General features: G+C 45.3%; 1 protein-coding gene across 1 annotated transcript; it reads left to right on the forward strand.

The window, feature by feature from the left end:
- Positions 1-4,936: 4,936 nt before the first annotated feature.
- pcsk7 (proprotein convertase subtilisin/kexin type 7) lies at positions 4,937-26,984 on the forward strand. The gene is made up of 16 exons (XM_029714787.1): positions 4,937-5,078; positions 6,315-6,788; positions 7,204-7,338; positions 7,694-7,859; positions 11,412-11,502; positions 11,732-11,786; positions 13,317-13,455; positions 13,534-13,634; positions 16,502-16,669; positions 17,762-17,866; positions 18,060-18,162; positions 20,501-20,657; positions 23,576-23,670; positions 23,799-23,892; positions 24,069-24,186; positions 24,269-26,984. Exons 2-16 carry the CDS (start codon positions 6,375-6,377, stop codon positions 24,503-24,505), a joined length of 2,178 nt encoding a protein of 725 aa, XP_029570647.1. The 5' UTR covers positions 4,937-5,078; positions 6,315-6,374; the 3' UTR covers positions 24,506-26,984.
- The last annotated feature ends 194 nt before the right edge of the window (positions 26,985-27,178 follow it).

The raw sequence follows: 27,178 nt of genomic DNA on the forward strand, positions 1-27,178 counted from the left end.
AAACGCATTAAGGAAATAAATTCCACAAATTAACAAGGCACACCTGTTAATTGAAATGCATTCCAGTTGACTACCTGAGTGTGCCAAGAGTGTGCAAAGCTGTCAAGGCAAAGGGTGGCTACTTTGAAGAGTCTCAAATATAAAATATTTTGATTTAACACTTTTGTTACATGATTCCATGTGTTATTTCATAGTTTGTCTTCACTATTATTCTACAATGTAGTAAATAGTACAAATTCAGAAAAACCCTTGAATCAGGTGTGTCCAAACTTGACTGGTACTGTGTGTTTATGGATCACATATACACAAGGTGATCTAGAATTTAAGGATGGACCTGATTGAATATATTTGATTTTACATCAACAGTACCAGCTAAGCAACGCTAATCATAAGTGCTAATTGGGTGAACTTTTCAAGAGTAAAATTAGCACTCAAATATCAGATGCAGTGAACTTTTATGGTGAAGCCATGTTACTTGGTGTACATTAAAAAGCTTAGATTAATGTATTTAATACAGTTACTATCAGACACTTTTATATGGCTCTTAAGTTGGTACCTCACTGCTAGTGAATGTACCAATTCACACAGAAAGAGAAGCACGGACACACAATCATTCTCCCACACATACAGAGGTCTTCAAAACCGCCAAACAGCTTGAACATCTCAGCCAACCCCTTAACAGCTCACCGGCACAGACCCGGACAGTAACACACGTTCATGTGCCCCAGTCAACTGCACTATTCCCATGGTGTGCTTGAATATAAATTGTTTTGTGATGATTATGTAAATTAACACAATTGTAAAATGTTTCATTTACGGACAGATTCTTTCATAGACCTGCTGTAAATAAATAGACGCACCTGACACAGCACTGACCACCAATAAATAAAGTAACAAATATAATTAAATCTGTGTCATGACATGAATTCCCCTTCCCTGATGAGTGGGATACAGACATCTGGATCTATGTCACTATTGTGTAAATCAATCCTGCATTGTCACTAACGCTGGGAGTCAGAAAGCAAGTGCAGGTGGTAAGTTTAATCAAACGGAACGTCAAACAATATCACAAAACAAGAGTCGCGTATAGACATTAAACAATCAATACTGACTGGAGAAAGAATCTAAGGAAGTGCCAGATATAGGGGAGGTAATGGAGTCTAGGTGTGCCTGATGATGTGCAGATGCGCATAATGATTGAAGCCAGTTGTGCATTATGATGGATCCCAGGACTGGAGGGGAGGCGCGGGAGTAGACATGACTGTACCCAACGCGCGGTTCCAGCCGCTGGACGACGACGACGGCAGCCAGAGGGACAGCCCCGAGGAGCAGGCCGGTCCGGGCGGCCGAAGGTGTAAATCACGGATGTTGGGATCCAGAATGTCCTCCACTGGAACCCAACACCACTCCTCTGGGGCATACCCCTCTCAGTCCACCAGATACTGGAGCCAACCCCCACAACGTCGGGAGTCTAGTAGAGATCTGACGGCATAGGCTGGACCCCCCCCCCCCCCACCCAAAGTCCAGGGGGGTTGAGGGGTGTTGTGGGGGACAGCATCAGCTAGGGGACCAGAAACCACTGGCCCGAGAAGGGAGACGTGAAAAGAAGGTGAGATACAGTAGTCACTGGGAAGCTGTAACCTATATGTCACCTCGTTGACCCGCCGGAGAACCTTGAACGGCCCCACAAACCGGGGGCTCAGCTTCTTGCAGGGCAGGTGGCGTGGGAGGTTCCTGGTAGAAAGCCAGACACGATCCCCAAGGTGGTACACAGGAGTCTCACTGCAGTGGCGGCCTGCCTGCTCCTTTTGACAGTCGACAGCGCGCTGGAGTCTCACGTGAGCGTCGCGCCACACTTCTGCGCCTGAACCACTCATCGACCGCAGGAGCTTCGGTCTGGCCCGGGGTCCAAGGAGACAGGGCCAGCTGAAAACTCAGAACACACACACTGGGAAATACCTGGATGTCCAACGACAGCGGTGTGTGCCCAGGTCAGCAGCCGATCCCTTATAACATAGATGAGCTTGGGAGGACAGTGCGGGCTCCCTCTCCAGAGCCTGGCAAATGTCCACATCTACGTCCCAAACCACAGGGGCTACGACTCGGGAGGATGGGATTATAGGTCGGTGAGGATGACGAATGGTTCCTTGGCGCCCTCCAGCCAGTGTCTCCACTCCTCTAATGCCAACTTCACTGCAAGGAGCTCTCGATCACCAACGTCGTAATTCCTCTGCAGGGGACAGTTTCTTAGAGTAATATGCACACGGATACAATTTCTGTGGATTACCCTGTCGTTGAGAGAGAACTGCCCCAACGCTCACCTCTGAAGCATCCACCTCCACCACTAAGGAGATAGTAGGATCTGGGTGTTTGAGCAATGGGGCGGATGTGAAACGTCTCGAGTAGATGGAAGGCCCCGTAGGCTGCTGGACTCCACACCAACCTACGGGGACCACCCTTGAGGAGAGAGGGGCGGCGACAGAGCTGAAGTTCATGATGAAACAGAGGTAGAAGTTGCAAACCCCAAAAACCGTTGTAATCCCTTTATGGTGGTTGAAACTGGCCGTGACCACATCTACCTTCTTGTCATCCATCCTCAATCCCTGCGGGCTGATTTGGTAGCCTAAGAAGGAGACCGCCTTCTGATGAATTTGGCACTTCTCAGTCTTGACGAACAGGTGGTTAGCCAGGAGGCGTTCCAGGACTGCTCGGACGTGAGTGATGTGATCCTCCAGGGTAGCCGAGTAGACCAGGATGTCATCGATATACACGACCACCTGGCATCTGAGCAGGTCCCTGAACACCTCGTTAACGAATGCCTAGAACACTGATGGAGCATTGGCTAAACCAAATGGCAACACCAAGTACTCGTAGTGACCAGACATCGTGCTGAATGCAGTCTTCCATTCATCCCCCCCTGGATGCAGATGAGATTGTATGCACTCCACAGGTCCAGTTTGGAAAAAGAATCGGGCCCCGCGGAGCTGTTCTATAGCTGCCGGCACCAACGGGAGAGGGTAATGGTACTTCATGGTGAATTCATTGAGTCCTCTAATCCTGCTTGGCCACGAATAAGAAACTAGCCGACGCAGGAGAAGTGGAGATACTCCACGGCCTGGGTCTCAGCCACCGACAGAGGGTAGATGTGTCTGCGCAGAGGGGCAGACCCTGCCAGCAGGTCGATGGAACAGTCCAAGGGGCAATGAGGAGGAAGACAAGTGGCGCGGGTCTTGGAGAATACATCCCGAAGGCCCTGGTAAACCTCCGGGGATGTTGGGCTGAAGGGCAACCATAGGACCCTCAACCGACATGGAACCACAGGGATGGGGAAAGCGAAGCAGGTCCTCCAGCATTCAGGTGACCAGTCTGTGATTCTCATCCTTGACCATGAGATGGTGGGGATATGGCGTTGAAGCCAAGCCAGGCCAAGGATGATCTTGTGAACTGGTGATGAAGGGGATGTTCTCCTGATGAATGGACTCCACGGTGAGGGTGAGTGGTTGGGTGATGGTTCAGGATCCTAATGGCCGACTATTGAGGGCTTGAACTGGGAAAGGATCGAGGGTATGAGATGTTGAGGCGGCAAGGGTCTGGTCAATAAAGTTCCCCGCGGCACCGGAATCCACTAATGCTGTAGACACAGTATGTGAGGGACAGTCAACTAGTATGAGGACGCCAAAAAGAGCATAGCAGAAAGTGATGAAGATGGAATACTCACTCCTGCCCCAGGAGGTGGAAGATCACATGACTGTCCCTCTGCTCTTGTGGATCCCGAATTGGGAAGTGCCGGACAACGCTGGAGCCCTCCTTGACCACAATACAGACAGAGCCCCAGCTATCTCCATCTGCGTTGCTCCACCCCAGAGAGGAGTGTGACCCCCTACCTCCCCCTACCTCCATGATCGAAGATGCACTTGAACCGAGCCATAAACCCCTCATATGAATCTAGCTTCTCCTCTCCCCCAAACGGCCGTGTCCCATTCCAACACCCACCTAGTCAGCAGAGAAATAACTGTAGCAACCTTAGACCTCTCAGTAGTGGGGCTCCCATCTGGTGTGTAAAGTAGAGGGAGCAGGAAGCCACGACTTTTAGATGGGGTACTGTCATATTTATCCAGGAGGGACAAACGGGCATCGCTGACCCGAGAGCGTTGCTGAATGGGCTCTCTCAACTGGTTGAAGAGTATCCTCCGCTAGTTGACGACAACGCCTCCCGGGCATGTTCGAGACATTGCACACTGTGAAGAGCCTCTTCCATAGCCGTCCCAAGTTCTGCCAGCTGGTCATGGCGTTGACGTAGAAAGTATCCCTGCTCGTCGACCATCTGGGAGATATTCTGTTTCCCTGCTGCTTCAGTTGTTGGAGTCAGTATTCTGTAACATATACGCTGGCAGTCAGAAGCAAGTGCAGGTGGTGAGTTTAATAAGAAATGGAACATTAAACAATATCACAAACACAAGTCGCATATAGACATAAACAATACTGACTGGGGAAAGAACCTAAGGGAGTGCCAGGTGATTGTAATGATTGATGCGACGTCGAACACCGGAGGGGAGGAGCAGGAGTAGACGTGACAGTTACATTTTATGTAGGTTGGAAATACTCAAGGTCTCTAAGTGAAACACCAAATACTGCAGTATCATGATTAGAATAACTTAAGTTATTTTTTCAAGAATACATGGGAATATATAATTAATTTAAAAGTAAAAAAGTTTATGTACCAACATTCCTAGAGGTTATGATTATCTAGCTGTGAGAGATCTGTAAAATGTTATTATATTTCACCTTACTTTTTACCTGGGTCTCAGCCTGGGTACCAGTATTTTTAGCTAACATTCCACTGCTTGTTCTCCGTGTCATGTGCCAAAGATGTTTAGCATGACAAGGAATGCAATGACGGCTAAACATACTGGCACACATAATAAGACTAGATCTCCCCCAAGTGGAGAAACAAATTATAGACGGTCAAGTTGTTGCGGAAGTGACAACCTTTCGGAAAACGACAGACAGCTAAATCGCTATCGTAAATGAAATTGTTGTCCACAAATAAACTGTAGAATAAAGACGTCGACGAAGAGGTAAAATACATGTTATTATAGTGCTATACTTGCTTGCGTGTTGTGGGCTAGCTCTGACTACAACATCCGCATATCAAATGAGCCATACTGTCAGTTTATAGCTAGCTAACTAACGTTAGTAATTATCAGATTTACTAACGACTTCTCTGGCTATTTACATAGCTAACTAGCTGTTGAATAAAAACAATACAGTAAGCTGTGTTTCAGTCGCTGTCGTGTTATGAAACGAGCTTCCAAACTGCTTTACTGTAGCTAGGACAGTCACGTTAGCTAACTACAGTACTATAGCTAGCTAGCTAGCTAGCCTACGTATACTGTACAGATGGCTACACTCTTGAAACAAGCAAAATTGGGGTTTTACATCGGTGTATGATATCTAACCATCTGACTAGCTGTTATGTGAAGTTGATTCCATGTATTTTGGAATTGGGATATAGGAGGCTGAGTAAGCTAGCTAGTTTGGTAGAAGTAGGCCTAACACATACATGACATAGTTAACGTTAGCTAATAAACATGTTTTTCTTAATTTGTGAATATCTGGCAACATCGATATCCATTCTCAATTAATTTACTACTGAATAAGTGGTTGATCTGGTCAAACAACCCAGAAATGACAACCCAAGTTTTTCCCTTTGTTGATGTAGCCTAGCTTATTCTGCTTTGTACTAAATTCACCCATCTTAATTTACAAGCTTGACAGTGTGTGAATTCGTGACACAAGTCTGTGTGTGTTGTAACATGAATAACACGCATGGTTGTCTTAGTCGGGTTATAGTCCTATTATTTCCTAACAGAGAAAAAGGGCATGTCAATTCTCGCCAAAATATGCGTTGTCCGGGTTGGCTTTGGCATTTTGTAGAACTTGAGTTGATTCATATGCTACATGGCGTTGTCCTTGTATTCTGTGGTTAGACTAGCCTATAATTAGCAGGATCATAGTGTCACATGGATATGGTACAACATGTATCTGCCGCCTCTCCAGTGTTAGTGTCATTAACAGCACAATGTTATATAGGGCTGGTGCAGTGATTGGCTGGAGGTCTGACATGAACAGTGTGCCAATGAAGGGTGTGTACCAATGTGTTACTTTGATGGCTGTTGAATGTGAGAACTGGGCTGTTGTTGTGAAATATCGCTACTGCCTTTTGAATGTCACACTGTAGTGGAGCCATCTCTCCCTCTTCTGTGTGTTCAGCTACCTTCTCTACTCTTCCTCACCACGCTGTGTCTCCTCAGGCTGCAGGTCCTAATGTGGAGGCAGAGCAGAACTTGCGTTGAGCACCTGCCTGTGTTGCCATGGGTTCACCCCCCTTGTTCCTGCTCCTCCTGGGCCTGACCCCTATGCTCTGCCTGACTGTTCATACCCTCCACACGTCTGCCCATCCCGCGGCTCCTCCACCCTCCTGTGGGCCGGGCCAGTCCTGGGCAGTCCGGTTGCACACAGACTCAGAGCTGCTGGAGGCTGAAGGCTCCACCCTGCATGAGCTGGCCAGCATGGTGGCTGAGCAGGCTGGCCTGGAGAACAGGGGCCAGATAGGGCAGCTGGAGGGCCACTACCTACTCTGTGCCGGCCCCGAGGAGGAGGGCAGACCGGGGGACGTGCTGGCAGCCCACCCTCATGTGCTCTGGCACTCCAAAGAGCAGGTCCTCAGCCGTTCCAAGAGGGCAATGGCCTTCAACGACCCCAGATACCCCTTACAGTGGCACCTGGTGAGAATTGGGCCTAATTTGTCTTTTAATTTCTCTTCAGAACTGTTTCATAGCTAAGCAACATTTAGATCTACTTAATGCACACTTATAGTCTATAGAATATTACATTTACATTTTAGTCATTTAGCAGACGCTCTTATCCAGAGCGACTTACAGTAGTGAATGCATACATTTCATACAATTTCATACATTTTTTTTTCCTGTTCTATTCAGATCTACATACTGCACACTTATAGCCTATAGAAGATTCAGATCTGTAAGAATGCACAGTACTTTTTGAACTGAGTCGCTATATGCCACGTTTATTTTCATTCTTAATATGCAAACAATATCATGGACTCGAACCTTTGTCACTTCCCCGCTCCTCTCCTCCTCCATCCACACTTTCTTCCTCCTCCTCTCCACCCACCCGCAGCATAACGATGTCAGGGAGGGCATGGACATCAATGTGACTGGTGTATGGGAGCGCAACATCACAGGGACAGGGGTGACAGTGGTGGTCGTGGATGATGGGGTTCAGCACACCCTCCAGGATATTCAGCCAAACTATGTGAGTTTCATGCTGGCCATGTTTAGGCTGATTTTCTTTCTAGCTTTTTGCTGTTAAAAAACATAAGATGACGCACACCCCAAAATCTTTTGTAGAGGTTCTGACTAACGGAGATTAAACTATAAAAAGAAAGTAAGTAGCACACTCTAATTATGATCCCAAATATTTAATGGGTATCGCAACCAACGTTCCCGCACACAGTGCCTTCTTCAGTGTTAAGCACTGTGCCGAAACGTTGGTCGCGATACCCATAAAATATTTGGGAGTATAATTAGTAACTTTCTTTCTATCATGTCATCATCTAGTATGTTATTTTCAAATATGAATGTTCTCGTGCTTCATTCTGTCCCTTTAGAGTCCAGAGGGCAGTTATGACTTGAACTCCAACGACCCAGACCCCATGCCCCACCCGGACGCCCTCAGTGACAACCACCACGGCACGCGCTGTGCTGGGGAGATCGCGGCCGTCTCCAACAACAGCTTCTGTGCTGTGGGCGTGGCCTATGGCAGTAAAGTGGCAGGTACGTTGTGTGTTTGGAAAGCTTGGTTATGGTGACTGTCAGAAGTTTTTCCAGGGTTGTGTTCATTAGTGCACACCGTAGCAAATAGTTTTGCACGGAAAACGAACATTTGTTACTTATTGGACAAGATCATGTAGTCCCTCCCTGTTTGTCTGTTTTCTTTAGTTTTGTGCCTAGAGGGAAATTCAGACCCAAGTTACGTGCACATAAATGGAACTTTATTCACTTTTTATGCACTTTTCTCTCAATGAGTATTCCGATCTTTAACTTGAGCATCAGGAAACGCATGTGACAGCCAGTTAAACGTTTGGGGTGGATATCAAAAAAATTGAGGTAGCAGAGGTGTATGCCGTATTCTGACCTTGACTTAATTCCCTCATAACTCCACCACCTTAACGCTTAAGGAAGCCATGAATAAGGTCGAGCACCTGTACGTTCAAAGTGGAAAAACATCTACTATTTCCGATAGAAATAACACCCTTCTCCATGCATGGTAATGTAGAAGTTGATAAGAGCTAGGTAAATGAGTAATCTGTTTGGAGAAGGGGTTTGTAATTTCAAATAGCAATTGTTTTAGGGTATTTTTCCTTATGATCTCTAGAGACGAATGTGAAACCAATCATGGAAGATAACAAAATAATATCAACATGACATTTTACAGTTCATTCAGAAAGTATTCAATTAAAGTTTTTTCCCCTCATCAATCTACACACTACCCCATAATGACAAAGCAAACACAGGTTTTTAGAAATGTTTGCTAATAAACAAAATAATTAAATACTGAAATAACCTTTTACATAAGTATTCAGACCCTTTACTCAGTACTTTGTTGAAGCACCTTTGGCGGTTACAGCCTCAAGTCTTCTTGGGTATGACGCTACAAACTTGGCACACCTGTATTTGGGGAGTTTCTCCCATTCTTCTCTGCAGATCCTCTCAAGCTCTGTCAGGTTGGATGGGGAGCGTTGCTGCGCAGCTATTTTCAGGTCTCTCCAGAGATGTTTGATTGGGTTCAAGTCCGGGCTCTGGCTGGGCCACTCAAGGACATTCAGAGACTTGTCCAGAAGCCACTCCTGCATTGTCTTGGCTGTGTGCTTAGGGTCGTTCTCCTGTAGGAAGGTGAACCTTTGCAACAGTCTGAGGTCCTGAGTGCTCTGGAGCAGGTTTTCATCAAGGATCCCTCAGTATTTTGCTTTGTTCATATTTCCCTCGATCCTGTCTAGTCTCCCAGTCGCTGAAAAACATCCACACAGCATGTTGCTGCCACCACCATACTTCACCGTAGGGATGGTGCCAGATTTCCTCCAGACGTGCCGCTTGGCATTCAGGCCAAAGAGTCAAGTCTTGGTTTCATCAGACCAGATAATCTTGTTTCTCATGGTCTGAGAGTAATTTAGGTGTCTTTTGGTAAACTCCAAGCGGGCTGTCATGCCTTTTTAATGAGGAATGGCTTCTGTCTGGCCACTCTACCATAAAGGCCTGAATGGTGGACTGCAGAGATGGTTGTCCTTCTGGATGGTTCTCTCATCTCCACAGAGGAACTGGAACTCTGTCAGAGTGACCAAGGCCCTTCTCCCCCGATTGCTCAGACTGGCCGGGCGGTCAGCTCAAGGAAGAGTCTTGGTGGTTCCAAACTCCTTCCATTTAAGAATGATGGAGGCCATTGTGTTTTGGTACCCTTTCCCAGTGCCTCGACACAATCCTGTCTCAGAGCTCTACAGACAATTCCTTCAACCTCATGGCTTGTTTTTTTTCTGACATGCACTGTCAACTGTGGGACCTTATATAGGCAGGTGTAAGCCTTTCCAAATCATGTCCAATCAATTGAATTTACCACAGGTGGACTCCAATGAAGTTGTAGAAACATCTCAAGGATGATCAATGGAAAAGGAATGCACCTGAGCTCAATTTCGAGTCTCATAGCAAGTGGGTCTGAATACCTATGTAAATAAGATATTTCTGTTTTTTATTTTTAATACATTTTACAACAATTTCTAAAAACCTATTTTCGCTCTGTAATTATGGGGTATTGTGTGTAGTAGATGAGGATTTTCTTTTATTTCATTCATTTTAGAATAAGGCTGTAATGTAACAAAATGTGGTAAAAGTCAAGGGGTCAGAATACTTTCCGAATGCACTGTATACAGTGAAGTGGGCTATAAATAGCTGTGCCATTATTCAGAATTTTATTGTATTTCCTCAAAATTTGCAGGAATGAAATGGATACCGAAGCTATAGGGTTATGTATCACCAGACCTACTGAGTTGGTGTACTGTGTGCGCTCTAGAATGTTTTAATTATAAGCACAGGTTTTTATTTTATTTGTATCATGCTAAATATCGGTAGCCACCGTCAGTAATTCCCACATGCATTTTATAACAGTCACTTTAGTGTCAGTTTTCTTCAATTTGTAGCTTACATTTTGCATCATTCCATTCCGTTGACCTTTCTTTCCTCTGTCACGTCCGTGTAGTTGTTTCTGAGGGTTGCTAGCAAGTGTGGAACATATTAGGCTAACGTTGTGCAATAATTTGGCACATGTTAGCCTATTTCAGGGTTTCCCAAACCCGGTCCTCGGGACAAGGGGTGTACGTTTTGGTTTTGCCTAGCACTACACAGCTGATTTAAAATGATCAAAGCTTGCTCATTCGTTCATTATTTGAATCAGCTGTGTAGTGCTAGGTCAAAAACCAGAAGGTGCACCCCTTGGGGTTCCTGAGCACCGAGTTTGGGAAACCCTGGCCTATTTGAATCATTATGGAACTCATACCACAGCCTGGTGCACAGTTCACGACGACTGGATCGCTATCATACAGTTCCATGATTAGTAGAGTAGATTTTATAGGACTATTGTTCAACCCCTATTGTGCACTTTTCTCACCTTCCAATATTTTATGGATTGCACAATTTGAATATGGCAACATTCAGGATGAATCAAACCAATGTATTTTTCATTCATCAATATATTTTGTGCGTAAAGGCTCCGGACCATGATTTATAAATACTTTCCTAACCCTAAATTATCTACAAGATTAGAGTATTTTAAAATCAACCATTTGTTACGGAGACAAATATGCATATATTTAGATGTCTTTCTTTTATCTATCCCTAGTATTCTGAACCCGTTCTCTCTATATATTATATTGTCAGTCGAGAATTCAAATTAAAGGTACACCGAATTTAAACGGATGGCTTTAGATAAATGTACTGAAAACCCCATTGACTGAAAAATCCATGAGGAAATCTGTTGGCCAGCAAGTGTGAGGGTTTTCAGCAGTTTAATTAAATGTATTCAGTGCGCATAATATGCCTCTCCCAAAGAGCTCCTTGCGCACCTGCATAAGGTAAGTCTGAATACCAAATACTGAGACGTGCTGAAATCAAAATATGTAGGAAAGGCATACATTTCCTAAGTCTGAATCGGGCCCCTAGTGAATACAACCTTGGTCTGGTCAGGTGCTGAGAAAAATCTCATGGCCCTAGTTAGGTAGAGGGTGCTATGACATTCTTATGTTTGAAGTCCTTTCTTCACGTCATGTTTTGTGTGTTCAGGTATCAGAGTCCTGGATGGTCCACTCACAGACAGTATGGAGGCGGTGGCTTTCAACAAGCACTACCAGATCAACGATGTCTACAGCTGCAGGTACAACAGTGTACAGCTCAGCCTCACATGACTCTGAACATGCTTGGTTTGCTTATAATCTCAGCATAAAGCAAACTACTAACCGTAATATACAGCCAACCACAGCTCTAAGCATAGTTATAAAGATATGTCCTTCTCTCTTTCTCTCTCTAGATTAGATTCAGTGGCTGTAGGAAAAATATGTCTGACTCAACTGTTCTCTCCTCTTCCCTTTCCTCCTCCTCCTCAGTTGGGGTCCTGATGATGATGGCCGCACTGTCGATGGACCACACCCCTTGGGCAAGGTTGGTTTGGATACAACATGCGTTACTACACACAACCCACTTCTAACACGAATTGCCAGTCCTGGTCTCTTTATAGAAATGCATTATGAGAATGCATTTTTACACCAGCAGAGGGCAGTATACTGTTGCACTCTACAGGGCACAGTTTGTGAGTGTCTTATGAGACCAAAAAAAGAAAAAGAACGTCCCTCACACGTACAGACACACACACACATTCTGAATCGAGACAGAGTGTCTGGCTTTTTCTGGTCATGTTCGTTGTCTAGGTGTTCCTCACTCTCAATGTCTTTGGCAGGCACTGTGGAAATGAATCAGAACTACCAAATCCCCTCAGCCAGTCCTCATGGTCTAATAGAAATCCATGCTAGCTGCGGCTTCCAGCTTTTCACAAACCTAAGAATGGAGGTATACACACATAGTGATCATATAGTTATAGGATTATAGTGACATACACTGACTATACCAAATATTACAAACACCTTCCTATTATTGAGTTGCACCCCCCTTTTGCCATCAGATCAGCCTCGTTGGCCCATGTTGACTCCAATGCTTCCCACAGTTGTGTCAAGTTGGCTGGATGTCCTTTGGTTGGTGGACCATTTTTTTTATTTTAATGTGTTTTTTGTGGTACTTTTTACCCCTCTTTCTCCCCAATTTCATGATATCCAATTGGTAGTTAGTCTTGTCCCATTGCTGCCATTCCCGTACGGATAGGCGAAGGTCGAGAGCCACGCGTCCTCCGAAACATGTTCCTGCCAAGCCGCACTGCTCCTTGACACACTGCTCGCCTAACCCGGAAGTCAGCCTCACCAATTTGTCAGAGGAAACACTGGCGACCATGTCAACGTGCATGCGCCCGGCCCGCCACAGGAGTCGCTAGAGCAAGGACATCCCGGCCGGCCAAACCCTCCTCCAACCCAGACGACACTGGGCCAATTGTGCGCCGCCTCATGGGTCTCCTGGTCACGGCCTGCTGTGACACAGCCCGGGATCAAACCCAGATCTGCAGTGACACCTTCTAGCACTGCGATGCAGTGCCTTAGATCGCTGCACCACTCAGGAGGCCCGGTGGACCATTTTTGATACACACAGGAAACTGTTGAGTGTGAAAACCCCCAGCAGCGTTACAAATCTTGACAAACTAGTGCGTCTGGCACCTACTACCATACCCTGTTCAAAGGCACATAAATCTTATCTTGCCCATTCACGCCTTGAATGGCACACATGCACAATCAATAACTCAAGGCTTAAAAGGTCTCCTCCCCTTCATCTACACTGATTTGAAGTGGATTTAACAAGTGACAGCAGGAAGGGATCATAGCTTTCACCTGGTCAGTATAATGGAAAGGGCATGTGTTTTGTATACTCAATATTGAATATTCAGGTATGACTAGGCCTGAGAATGCTGCTCACCAATGAGGACCCTTGTTAACCATTTTAAAATGTTGCTATATACTCTGGTTGGCTGTATAAGTCTACAAGAAGTTACTAGGCGTGACTGAAGCGAATGTTTCCTTGTTTTGCCTGTAGGCGGCGCTGCAGCACGGAGTGATTGCTGGCAGAAGGGGCTTCGGCAGTATCTTTGTCGTCGCCAGTGGCAACGGGGGCCAGTACGAGGACAACTGCAACTACGATGGCTATGCTAACTCAATCTACACTGTTACCATTGGTCAGTGAATAGGAGCAATGTTGTCTGTCTCTGTGTGTGGTGGTGAGTGTTTTCTAATTGTGTGTGTGTCTCTTGTAGGAGCAGTAAATGAGGAAGGAAAGATGCCCTTCTATGCTGAGGAGTGTGCCTCCATGTTGGCTGTCACCTTCAGCAGTGGGGGCAGAACGCTACGCAGTATTGTGAGTCAGTACTAGTAACAAACACACACCATTTAGGTTATCACACAGTTCTGAGTTATAGTTTGAATCAGAGTTTGATTATATGTTGTATTTTTTTCATTTGGTCCGTTTGGTTTCACATCGCCAAATGTCAAGAAACACAACCTGTGTGTCCCAAACTTCATATTACTTTCGCTTTGGTCTTCCAACAACATGCGGGACTAAACAGAGCACTAGTCACTAACTATATTCCATAGCCTATAGCCCCCTCCCCTCTCCCCTAATCCGCATCGGATGCAATCATAAATGCGCTGCTACTCGCAGAATGTTTCAGAGATACCAAGTTAAAGTACTGCGATCATTTCATCAAATGCTCTCAGTCAAACAGCCAATAATACTGCGCACCTCTGGTTCTTTTCCTGTGTTTGGTCCGGACTGCATTCTCACCTGCAGTGAACTGCACCACGGTACCAATGGAATCCCCCTTACTGGTTGTGCCTTGCCCCTTAAGACAGATTATTGATGTGGAAGTTAGACAGTGGGATATTGACAGATGATACTGTGCCAGTCAGACATCTTTGAATGAAGCAGAGAGGACACATTGATGGCTAGTGAGTTAAAGGAAAACCACCCAAAAACGATCTTTTGGCTGCTTAGTCCATTGTTGATATAGTCTCAGAACGTTTTGCATGTCAGCAATCAAGTTTTCAAGATGCATAACTTTCAAAGTACAGAAATACAGTCGGTATGCTGCATTTTGCATCATGAGATGCTGTGTTTTGAGCGAGGGCAAAGGAGAGGGTTTTAGGAAGCTAGAGAGGAGATCTGTAAGGCAAATCTCTGTTTGCTGCTGTTTGTTGCCATCTCCTGGGTAACATGGTTTGGCCGGGTGATGTAAGCCCCGGGTTAAAACCATCAAACTCTCAACTGGCATCCGTGACTTCCTGAAAGGCCAAATCCACCACTTAACACCAGGCCAAGTGGTTTTAGGGCTAGGCTCTAGCTCTTCTACCCTGTCGCACGAGTGCTCTGCACATACTGTGTGTATCCCACATGGCACCCTATTCCCTATATAGTACACTGCTTTTGACCAGTAGTGCACTATATACGCAACAGGGTGACATTTGGGATATAGCCACTGTGTCCACCCACCAGCCCAACTGCCTCTAGCTGCCATGTGCTATGCTGCTATGCACCATTCCCTCATCACATTGACAACACATGGGTCCCATTTGATGTTGAGCAGTGCTGCAGTCTGTGAGCTCTCTTCTCCGCTCTGTGCTTTCATGGCTTTGCTTTAAATGGGAGAAGGCGTTCTAGTTGACATATGTCCGTGGATTCTTCCTCCGTCCCTTTCCCTCCTCAGCAGAGGCCGCATGTCGTCTTCCCGTCAGACTGTCTCTCCTCTCGGTGTCCGACCAGGCCCGTCGTCACCTATGATCAAACACCCCTAGCTGTATGTCTGTGTCACCAACGCTCCAGAGAGGTCCCTTACTCCTCTGGAAGACAGACTGTTTAGATGGCACTGTTTGGATCTGTACTGCAATTCTGCGTCCCAAATGGCTCCCGATTTTTTTTTTTCCTTTTTTATAGTACATTATATATTTTATATTATTTTGACATGGAGTCGATGCTGAGACCAAGGTCTCTTTGTCCAGATGAGGCCTGTATAGCACCACAATGCACAATACCATAAACACATTAAACTACACATTCATATACACATTATCGTACATGAAAAGCCAAACACAATCATAAGAAACAGACACATTCTTCAGTGAAAAGGTTCCCTAACAACCTGAAATGCCCTAGAGGCACCAATTCCTCCATTTTGAAAGTGTATTGTAGATCGTTCCACCCGTAAGGTGCTAAACAACAACTCCGTAGAGATGGAAGGGATGTCCAGAGTTGGCCATCCCTGAGCCCGGGTCCGGTAGCTCCTACGTCTGTAGGTTAACAATAAGATAAGGTATGGCGAAGGTAAGACGAAAAGAGCGCAATGCATCGATCTTCAAAGAGGGACAGGCTACTTTCTGATACAAAATGAAATGATGTGTACTGAACCTATTGCCCATAATATAGCGCTATGATAAACTGCATCCAATGGCTTCAATACAGTGGCAGCTGCATCCATATAAACGTGTATACAGGTCATTTGAATGCTGCGCACCTCAGCACATACCATTGTCATGCATATTATGCTCATAAGCTAGTACATATGCAACAATACACCCTATACTCTAACCCAAAACTACACACATCACAGAGCTCATACGTTATTCTCTCTTTGTTTACGTCAAATATTGAACCCATGACTATCCAGGGTATTTCCCACTGAAGTCCAATAGGGAATAGGCTCTCATTTGGGACGCAACCATAGTAATTTCTCTCCATTTGGAAGGGCTGTGGGATCTATGCTAGTATGCAGGTCTGAAATGCTTGAGCATGTCAGTGATCATTCAGTAAGGCTGAAACAGTGTCTATAGAGCCGGTAGAAATACATGTGAAGTGAGAAAATGGCATCTTTATCTGTTACCTCTCCCCCCCCGGCAGAGATCATGTTTACCAGTGACTCCATCAGCAGCCCTTTTCTCCCTGCTGTCTCCCTGTCCCTGTATTCCTATCAATCAATCTCTCTCCCTCCTTCACCACTTCCTGTCTGTCTGTTTTAGCACTTCTCTCTACTTTTCCTCCACCTTAAGACCCTCCATCTCCAACTCTCTCCATGTTTTATTTTCCTCCCTAGCCGTCGCATAGCTCTTTACCACTGGCTGTTTGTGAGAGTGTTTTGTCTGCATGCATGTTTGACTATTCTGTCTGTCTGTGTGTGTGTGTGTGTGTGTGTGTGTGTGTGTGTGTGTGTGTGTGTGTGTGTGTGTACTGTGTAGGTGACGTCAGACTGGTCACTGCAGCAGGGCACGGGCTGTACTGACGGGCACACGGGCACCTCGGCGGCGGCACCCCTGGCGGCTGGCATGGTGGCTCTGATGCTGCAGGTCCGGCCCTGTCTCACCTGGAGAGACGTGCAGCACATCATCACCTACACAGCCACACAGGTACAATCTCCATGACAACAGAGTGACGTCACCACCTACACAGCCACACAGGTACAATCTCCATGACAACAGAGTGACGTCACCACCTACACAGCCACACAGGTACAATCTACATGACAACAGTGACATCACCACCTACACAGCCACACAGGTACAATCTCCATGACAACAGAGTGACGTCACCACCTACACAGCCACACAGGTACAATCTCCATGACAACAGTGACATCACCACCTACACAGCCACACAGGTACAATCTCCATGACAACAGAGTGACGTCACCACCTACACAGCCACACAGGTACAATCTACATGACAACAGAGTGACGTCACCACCTACACAGCCACACAGGTACAATCTACATGACAACAGAGTGACATCACCACCTACACAGCCACACAGGTACAATCTACATAACAACAGACTGACATCACCACCTACACAGCCACACAGGTACAATCTACATGACAACAGAGTGACATCACCACCTACATGTCCTCTCAAGCACACTTCACAGTCATGCAGACATACAGTGAGCTCTAAAAGTATTGGGACATTGACATGCTAACCTCTCCCCATTACAATAACAGGGGAGGTTAGCATTTTATATCATACTCCCAAGACATGATAACCTCTCCCCATTACAATAACAGGGGAGGTTAGCATTTTATATCATATTCCCAAGACATGATAACCTCTCATCATTACAATAACAGGGGCGGTTAGCATTTTATATCATACTCCCAAGACATGCTAACCTCTCCCCATTACAATAACAGGGGAGGTTAGCATTTTTGAGGGGTATGATATTTGTCCCAATACTTTTGGTCCCCTAAAATGGTAGGATTATGTCCAAACAGTGCTCTGGTTTCTAAGTGGTTCAACCGATATGGATGAAAATGCCCTCCAATGAAAGCTGACAGTCTGGTATCATTTCAAATCCAGAGTGCTGGAGTACAGAGCCAAAATAATAAAACATTAGTCACTGACTCAATACTTTTGGACCTCACTGTATGACTCCCCTTTATGTACTGTATCATTAATCACTGCTACACAGGCACATACAGTTCCTAATTGTGTGTGTCTGTAGTATGATGTGCAAGGGGACTGGAAAATCAATGGAGCGGGCTTCCACCACAGTCACCAGCACGGCTTCGGCCTGCTCAACGCCTGGCGGCTGGTCAACGCTGCCAAGGTACCTCTCCACCTCACCCACTCCCTTCCTAATGTCTCAGCAGCACACTAATGTCAAGCTTTACCAACTACACTACTGACACTGTTAGGAGTGGTAGGGATTTTCTTTCAGCTAATTCAATATTCTGCTAATTTAAAAAAGACTGAAGGTATACATGTGAAAGTTGTTTGTTTTGTGCGTGTGTATTAATCAGGTGTGGGAGATGGTGCCGTTCCTAGTGTCCTATCAGAGCCCAGTGCTGAAGGAGGAGGAGCTTATCCCAGCCTATCCGGGTCAACTCAGCCTAACCTGGAACGGTTGGTAGAGTTTGTGTGAGAGAGAGAGAGCGAGAATGAGCAAGCGAGTCTGAATATTTGCTGTTTCTCTTCTCTCTGCCAGTGCTCTCCAGAGAGACCCTCCCAAAAGGCAATCAGCAGTCTGCCCTTATTAGGCAATGTTCTTCAGAGTCTCTCTGTCACTGGGCACACTGACTAAACTATGGAGGAGAGAACACATCCCTACGTTCCCTCTCTCTCCCTCTCTGACACACACACAGTGTCACAGCAGAGATGTCTGTATTCCTCCTCCCTCCCTCTCTCTTCTTCCCTCCTAGCCCAGCGTATGCAGCCTGTGTGTTGCCTGTTCTGTGGTCAGCAGCAGAGCCAGAAGCACTGTTTCCCTGCTGCAGCACAGCCGTGTGTGTGTGTGTGTGTGTGTGTGTGTGTGTGTGTGTGTGTGTGTGTGTGTGTGTGTGTGTGTGTGTGTGTGTGTGTGTGTGTGTGTGTGTGTGTGTGTGTGTGTGTGTGTGTGTGTGTGTGTGTGTGTGTGTGTGTGTCCAGTCTCACGTGACTAGGGTTTCTAAGGTCGAGGAAGAGTTGCTGACAAAGGCTAAATGTTTTAGTCCAAGTGAAACGTGTTTTGAAGTAATGAAATTCGAGATGTAAATTGACTTTGTATTTATACATGGAAATGATATTTCCATTCATTGAAAAGTAAGCTAGTTTTGGTTATTCCCAACGATACATGAAGCAGGTTGTTATGTTAAACTACTCTATCGCTAGGCTATTTGTTGTCCTTGTTGCTATGTGTTTTGGCCGGTCCATTAGCTTAAGGTCCAGTACGATCACTATTTCCTTCCCATGTGAAAAGGGAAGACTAGAGTGTTCAGTCTCAAACGTTGGATTCCCAAAAGATAGGCGTGTGTTGTTGTTGAAAAGAAAAGCCCTTGTTAAAAACGTCTTAAGATGTTTGTCAGGAGAGGAATGTATGGGGTGCATGCCAGGCCAGCGTTGATTAAAACCTCTGCCATTCAAACTGTGCATCCCAAATGGCACTCTGTTCTTATAGTGCACAAAGGCTCTGATCAAAAGTCATGCAAATATCTAGGGAAAAGGGTACCACTTGGGATGCAGCTAAAATCTCTGGCTTATTAATCTTCTCGTGTGTGTGTCGGAGAGGGAGAGAACAATAGAAGCAAAGCATAGCCATTGTGTTGATTTAGCTTCATTGAGTCTATTTTATGCAGACCTCGATATTGGTGAAAAAGATTCTATCATTTCAGAGCTTGGAGCATTTGAGTTGCAACAAGTTTGTGCATCATTTAATATGAAATGTGTATGAAAAGGCAGTAACACACTCTTAAGACACATCAGTTGGGATTATGTGGATGAAGAGTGAGATTCTCATGACAGGTCACTGTCTGTGTGGGAGGGTCTCTGAGGAACTCTTACCAGTCCAGTCCTGTATGCTTGGAAGATGATTTGGACTCCAGGAAGAGTCCATACTTCCCCCCCTCCCTCCATCCATCCTGCTCTACCCCTATACACTCTGCCCCTCTCTCTGCACCCTTTCACCACCAGTCTCTCTTCCTCCACACCTTTGTATATCCCTCCCTCTAGCTCTCCTTCCTTGGCCTGGGGAAGTGTTTTTCCCTATATGGTAATGTAGCATTAAGGCCCATTAGCAAACAGGGGGTGAGGAAATGCCAGTGAATTACAGTACGCTGCAGGTCAGGCATCCAGAGAGAAAGGGAGGCTCCGCTGCGAGGGACTACAGGTCTGTCTGCTCTTTGCATGTTCTACAACTGAGACATATTGACATATTGTATTCCTCTGGGGGAATTGGCTGCAGAATATCAGCAAGAGAGCCACTGCACAGTGGATGGTGTAGTGAGGGGTGTAAAAGGAGACCATTCAGACAGCAGTCATCAAGTTCCAAAAATGTATTTGAATGTCCCAACAGGCACCTGATACAATTGTTAAAACAATATATAGTCATTCTGAATGAAGAAGACAGGCATCATTACAGACACTGGGTAATATGAGACTGATGACACTTTCAACAGCATTCAATTAAACATGAGGACAGTGATACATGATCTTGAACAGAGGCGAAAACAAGGTTGCAGGTGTCTGGGACAGACGCATATACACAGATCTTATCTCATTGGGAAAATACAGTTTCACACTAAATGGAATGGCCTTAGATGGCCTTTAATTAAGATTGGACCTATGGGCAACCAGAGTAAAGGTCATCCGACCCTTCACTGTTTTATATGTAGTTTTCATTGGCTTCTCTGTTCTTCCCCTCACTCTGCCATTCCTATAGAAAGACACACAGTCATTCATTAGGATCTCTGTGCTCCTCTCACCCCAGTCACTGCAGCTGACCTCAGGCAGTCCGGGATGCAGACCTTGGAGCACGTGTCTGTCACCTTGACGATGGTCCATACTCGCCGCGGCAACGTGGAGATTGTACTACTCTGCCCCAGTGGCATGACCTCACTCATCGGGGCGCGCCGTACTCTGGACATGTGAGTTTGCGCACGCACATAAATTGAATGTAAAGCTTATTAGTCGCGTACACAGATTTGTATAATGTTATCGCAGGTGCAGCGAAATGCTTGTTTCTAGCTCCAACAGTGCAGTAATAACTAGGGATGCACGATATATCGGTGAACATATCGGAATCGGACGATATTAGCTAGAAATGCCGGCATTGGCCTGATGTCTAGTTTTACGCCGATGTGCAAAACTGATGTCAAAGCTGACGTGTGTACCTATATAACATAGGTACATGACATAATGACGCCACGTAAAATTTGGCACTACACGTGCAACACAGCATTCCTAACCTAGCCCACAATGTCTGCTGTGTGGATCGAGCAGTCATTTGAAAGAGTAAGAACATTTGAGTGAGACAACTCAAAGGCCAAATCCATTAACGGCAAGATAATGGAATTCATTGCTCTTGACAATCAACCGTTTTCTGTCGTGGGTGAGGTTGGCTTTTGCTGACTGGTCGAGCACCGGTACACACTACCTAGTACTCTATTTTTCAGATGTTTCCCTACCGGAGTTATACGGTAATAGTGTCACTGCTAAAAAAATAAAAATGCTATTAGCTTCACGACTGACGTTTGGACCAGCGATATCAACCCCATGAGTCTGACAGCACAGTGGGTCGTCAAGGATTTTGTATTCAGGAAGTCGTATTGCATGCTCATGAATGTGCTAGTTGTCATACCGCTCCTGCCATTTCAATGGCATTTGAGAACATGTTTGAAACTTGGAAACTTGAACACACTAGCTAGCTCCATTTGAACAACTGACTGGAGAAATAAGCTCATCAACTGCGTCTGCAGCAGACGTGATACCCTCTGTCATGGCATTGAAACGCCTGCTCAACAAAGCCTTTCGATGGCATTCTCTCTTTACTGTGTCGCCACCATGTTCGATGCTATGTACAAGGACCGCTACTTCGATGCAGACAAGAAACAGGGTTTACGTGAAATGTTACATACACAGCTGGACAAGATGGAAACGGACACAGTGACAGTGTGCACCGAGGAAGAGAGGCCACAGACAGACAGCTGAAACTTCACTGCTTGACATGTTTGATGAAATCCTGGTTGAGAATGAAACGACTGAACAAATGAATAACGAAACAGCACAGCAAGTAAGTGAAAGAAATAGGTTTTGATTATGTTTTACTGGTAATGGGGACATACGTAAATGTCCCCCCCCCCCAAATTTTTTTTTGTTTTTTTTGTGTGTGTGTAACCTTTATTTTACTAAGCAAGTCAGTTAATAACAAATTCTTATACAATGACGGGCAAACCCGGACGACGCTGGGCCAATTGTGCGCAGCCCTATGGGACTCCCAATCATGGCTGGATGTGATACAGCCAGGATTCGAACCAGGGACTGTAGTGACGCCTCTTGCACTGAGATGCAGTGCCTTAGACAGCTGCGTCCATGTGTGTATGTTAACTATTTAACTGCACTGGAATGCTTAAAAGGCCGCCAAAATTTTAAATATCGGTTATCGGTATCAGTTTTTTGTTTTGGCAAGGAAAATATCGGTATCGGCCAAAAATGTAATATCGGTGCATCACTAGTAATAACAGTGCACACACAGACACTATATATTCAAAAGTATATGTGGGCACACCTTCAAAGTAGTAGATTATACTATTTCAGCCACACCCGTTGCTGACAGGTGTATACAATCGAGTACACCACCATGCAATCTCCATAGACAAACATTGGCAGTAGAATGGCCTTACTGAAGAGCTCAGTGACTTTCAATGTGGCACCGTCATAGGATGCCACCTTTCCAACAAATATCTGCCTTGCTAGAGCTGCCCCGGTCAACTGTAAGGGCTGTTATTGTGAAGTGGAAACGTCTAGGAGCAACAACGGGTCAGCCGTGAAGTGGTAGGCCATACAAGCTCAGAATGGGACTGCTGAGTACTGAAGCGCGTAGCTCATAAAAATCAACTGTCCTTGGTTGCAACACTCACTACTGAGTTCCAAATTGCCTCTGGAAGCAATGTCAGCACAATAACTGTTCGTTGGGAGCTTCATGAAATGGGTTTCCATGGCCAAGCAGCCGCACACAATCCTAAGATCGCAATGCCAAGTGTTGGCTGGAGTGGTGTAAAGCTCGCCGCCATTGGACTCTGGAGCAGTGGAAACGTGTTCTCTGGAGTGATGAATCACGCTTCACCATCTGGCAGTCCGATGGACGAATCTGGGTTTGGCGGATGCCAGGAGAACACTACCTGCCCGAATGCATATGGCTAACTGTAAAGTTTGGAGGAGGAGGAATAATGGGCTGGGGCTGTTTTTCACGGTTTGTGCTAGGCCCCGTAGTTCCAGTGAAGGGAAATCTTAACGCTACAGCATACAATGACATTCTAGACGATTCTGTGCTTCCAACTTTGTGGCAACAGTTTGGGGAAGGCCCTTTCATGTTTCAGCATGACAATGCCCCAGTGCACAAAGCAAGGTCCATACAGAAATGGTTTGTCGAGACCGGTGTGGAAGAACTTGACTGGTCTGCACAGAACCCTGACCTCAACCCCATCAAACACCTTTGGGATGAATTGTAACACTGATTGTGAGCCAGGCCAAATAGACCAACATCAGTGCCCAACCTCACTAATGCTCGTGGCTGAATGGAAGCAAGTCCCTGCAGCGACGTCCCTCTCCAACATCTAGTGGAAAGCCTTCCCAGAAGAGTAGAAGCTGTTATAGTAGCAAAGGGGGAACCAACTCCATATTAATGGCCATCAATTTGGAATGAGATGTTCAACAAGAAGGTGTCCACATACTTTTGGTCATGTAGTGCATACTGATTTTAGTTTTACATTTTATTCACTTACTCTAAAAGAAAATTGCACAACATATGACATTCTTGCCTCTGTCCTTTTGTGTGTTACTCCAGGGACACCTCCGGTTACTCAGACTGGACGTTCTCCACTGTCCGCTGCTGGGGGGAGAGAGCCGAGGGCCAGTACAGGCTGCAAGTCTCTGACCACAGTAAGGACCAGTCTTTGTCTGTCTGTCATTCACCTGTCTGCCACTGACCACTACATGACCCCAGCTACAGTATGAGCTCTCTCCTGCTCATTCATCATCTCCCCCCCTCTCTGTCCCTTTTATTTTAGAAGACCCTGGGTTGACCCTGGGCTCTCTGAAGCACTGGAAGCTCACTCTGTACGGCTCCTCTCTGTCCTTCGAAGAGGTCAAGGAGAGACAGAGGTCAGGAGACACATCACTGTTAAAACAGCAGCCTGGGTTATATAAATAGAAAATATGTGTGATTCTATTTATTATGCGTTTCTGGATGCTCTATTTTTAAAGGAAAGTGATGTTTTGTCATTGGTGCTCCCTTAGTGGATGTGAGCATTGATTTGGTTGTGTGTTTTGATTGACAGTGTAGTGGAGGAGGCTATGGGGGGGCAGTATCTGGACAGCACTTTCTCCCTGCCCTGTCCTGCAGGCATGGACATCCCTTCTGAGACGGTCAGCCCGTTCACCTCCAAGAGCCTCAAGGTATGTTACACACACTCACACAAAATAAATATGCCTTATTTTGTAATTTCCTCCCCTTACCCATCACCATGTCTCTGTGTAGTCTCTGCTACTGCTGGGCTGCTTTGCTCTCTTCTGGTCCCTGTACTACACCCTGGAGGTGACCCTGGCCAACCTGGACTTTAGGGGGCTGTGTCGGCGGGGCAGGGGAACGCGGGGCTCCCGCGGGGGCCGGGGGAGAGGCACTGGAACTCTGGGGGACAGCTCTGAGCTGGAGATGCAGAGTGTGTTGGACTCAGAGTACAAGGTGCCCTTCATCACTGGAGATGCTGCCACATAACACTGGAGAAAACCTCTGTCCTTTCTCCTTACGACATCCCACCCGCCTCTTATCAGTCTGGGCCTGGCGCCAGTGGGGCCAACTGAACTGATCTGGAGACTGAACTATGTGGGCTGGAACTGTGTGCTCACTGGACAACCCATTGCTCTCCAAGCCTGTGGCCTTTTATCAGCGTTGCAGTGCCCGTGTGTGTGAATAAGTGTACTGCGTGGAGCAACCTAAAACCCCTGGATCTCTCAGGACCCTCCGGTCTCGCCTAGCAGTGCTATAGAGGTGGTAGTTTGGCTTGGTCTTTGGGTTAGAGTATGTATCACTAGTTTGGTTCAGTCCCTTACCTGGGTCTTTTAGTGTGGGACTAGGTGTGCCGGACAACCAGACAGAGCATCACTCCTGGGGCGGTTTCCTGGACAACCAGACAGAGCATCACTCCTGGGGCGGTTTCCTGGACAACCAGACAGAGCATCACTCCCGGGGTGGTTTCCTGGACAGCGATTAAGGCTAATCTTGGTCAGGATTAGGTTTAGTCTGGGTTTATGTCAGACTGCTGTGTATGTGAATGTGTTTTAAAATGTAAATGGAGTTTAGTTTTGAGGATGTGTGTGAGTGATAGTGCTCTTGATTATGGTTACTTTTTAAGTTATTTTTTTAATTAAAGGTGTTACTCATAGGATTTTATAAAAATGTTGCATTGTAATTTCAGAAAATGTCCATAATACACTGTGTACAAAACAAACACCTTCCTAATATTGAGTTGCACCCTCCCTTTTTTCCCTCAGAACAGCCTAATTTTGTCGGGGCATGGACTCTACAAGGTGTGAAAAGCATTCCACAGGGATGATAGCACATGTTGATGCCAATTATTCCCACAGTTGTCAAGTTGACTGGATGTCCTTTGGGTTGTAGAACAAGTTGCTTTCGGTTTTGGTCCACCAGCTTCAAACAGCTGTAAAAAAAAATATATGTTATTATTGAAAATAGATTTTGCAACGATTTAGATGGTACAATGATTCCCAACACTATTCAATGCTCTTTTTTCGCACATAAACTGAAATTGAGCGAACAGTGTAGAATTTGAGCAACTTCGAAATGAGCAATTTCCACTAGATAAGTCAGAACAGCTTTCCTATTTTAACAACAGATGCCGTTCTGGTGGGAGAATATCACAGCCAATCACAACACTAGCTGGTAATATAATACTTTGAAACACTATTAGCGACAGATATTTTATGGACATTTTCTGAAATTACAATGCAAAAAATAAATCCTATGTGTAGAAGCTTTAAAGCTACAATATGTAACTATTTGGGCGACCTGACCAAATTCACATAGAAATGTGAGAGATATTTAATTCCTATTGAAAGCAGTTTAAGAAACAGTAGATCTGTTCTGTGTGCTATTTCAATGCTTCCCGTTCTGAAGTTTAGTTTTTGCTTCTTTTGCTTTCGGTTTTGTACACCAACTTCAAAAAGCTGAATATACAATATTTTTGGTTATGGAAAATATATTTCACAATGACTTAGATGGTACAATGACTGTTTTGTCACAAACTGAAATTAGGCCAACTATTCTAATTTTAGCAAACAGGAAAATGGTGGAGCGATTTCTGCATAGTGCACCTTTTAACTTAATTATTTTGTAAACAGACCTCCCGTTTGGGTGTGGTGGTTTTGGGATGTTATTTTGTGCAGACTATATACATTTTTCTGGTACTTGAACTTGATTTGGGATCTGAATGTGGGGTTGAATGTGTTTTTTAATTTTTTGTATCAACTGTAATATGTTACAATCATCAATATTTCAAAGTTTGATTTTTTTATGAACTGAAACAAAGATTTTATTTGTATTTACTGGACTAAACTGGAAGCCTGTTCTGCTGTGCAAGTCACAGCTTGACTGAGTAAAATGAATTGGGATTTTCAGGCTGGATCATTCCCATAATTTCCCTTGAAATCAAACCAGTGGAATTTAGGACGAAGTAAGTATTTCAAAATCATTCTTGAGTCCCACTATTGCCGGCGTGTTTTGGACTTCTAACCCCTTTTTAAACATTGTCTGACCTACAACAGCTGGGTTGTTGCGTTAGTCTGTGTGATTAACGGGGGTTGAGCTAGAGTGGTGTTTGAGACAAGGGTGGATCCCGAGAAATGGTTATTCTCAAAAACGTGTGTAAAGTCCGAACGGTTTGAGCTACAAAACATTATGACCATTTATTAAAAGCGGACACTAGTCGTTAGAAGGTAAGAGGTTCTTCTACATAGAAGATCATTGGAAATCCCAGGACATAGTGTCTTAATACTGTAATAAGCTCAGTTGCTGTCACAAACTCTAAACTCCACACAATTGTCACTGACTAATAGGATATTCATTTCCCACCGAGCAAAAAAATTGTGTACTTACAGCATTCTTAAATTCATTTGTTTTTTGCTTAGCGGACCTTATTTGTGCATTGACATTTGTCAATAAAACTCATGGATGCAAGTATTTATGTCAAATTGTTTTTTCTACTTGAAGCCCTGGTTGTCCTGGTAAAACACTTCAATATGAGGCTAAATATGTGGGCAGAGCAAGCAGTGAAATTTTTTTCACTGTGGGAAACTTAGGACAAATGGAGATAAGACTATGTACAAAAATATGGGGCTGTTAGGTCATAGCAGCTGTCCGGTATCGGTACAT

This window comes from Salmo trutta, chromosome 26 (assembly GCF_901001165.1).
Source record: "Salmo trutta chromosome 26, fSalTru1.1, whole genome shotgun sequence".
NCBI lineage: Eukaryota > Metazoa > Chordata > Actinopteri > Salmoniformes > Salmonidae > Salmo > Salmo trutta.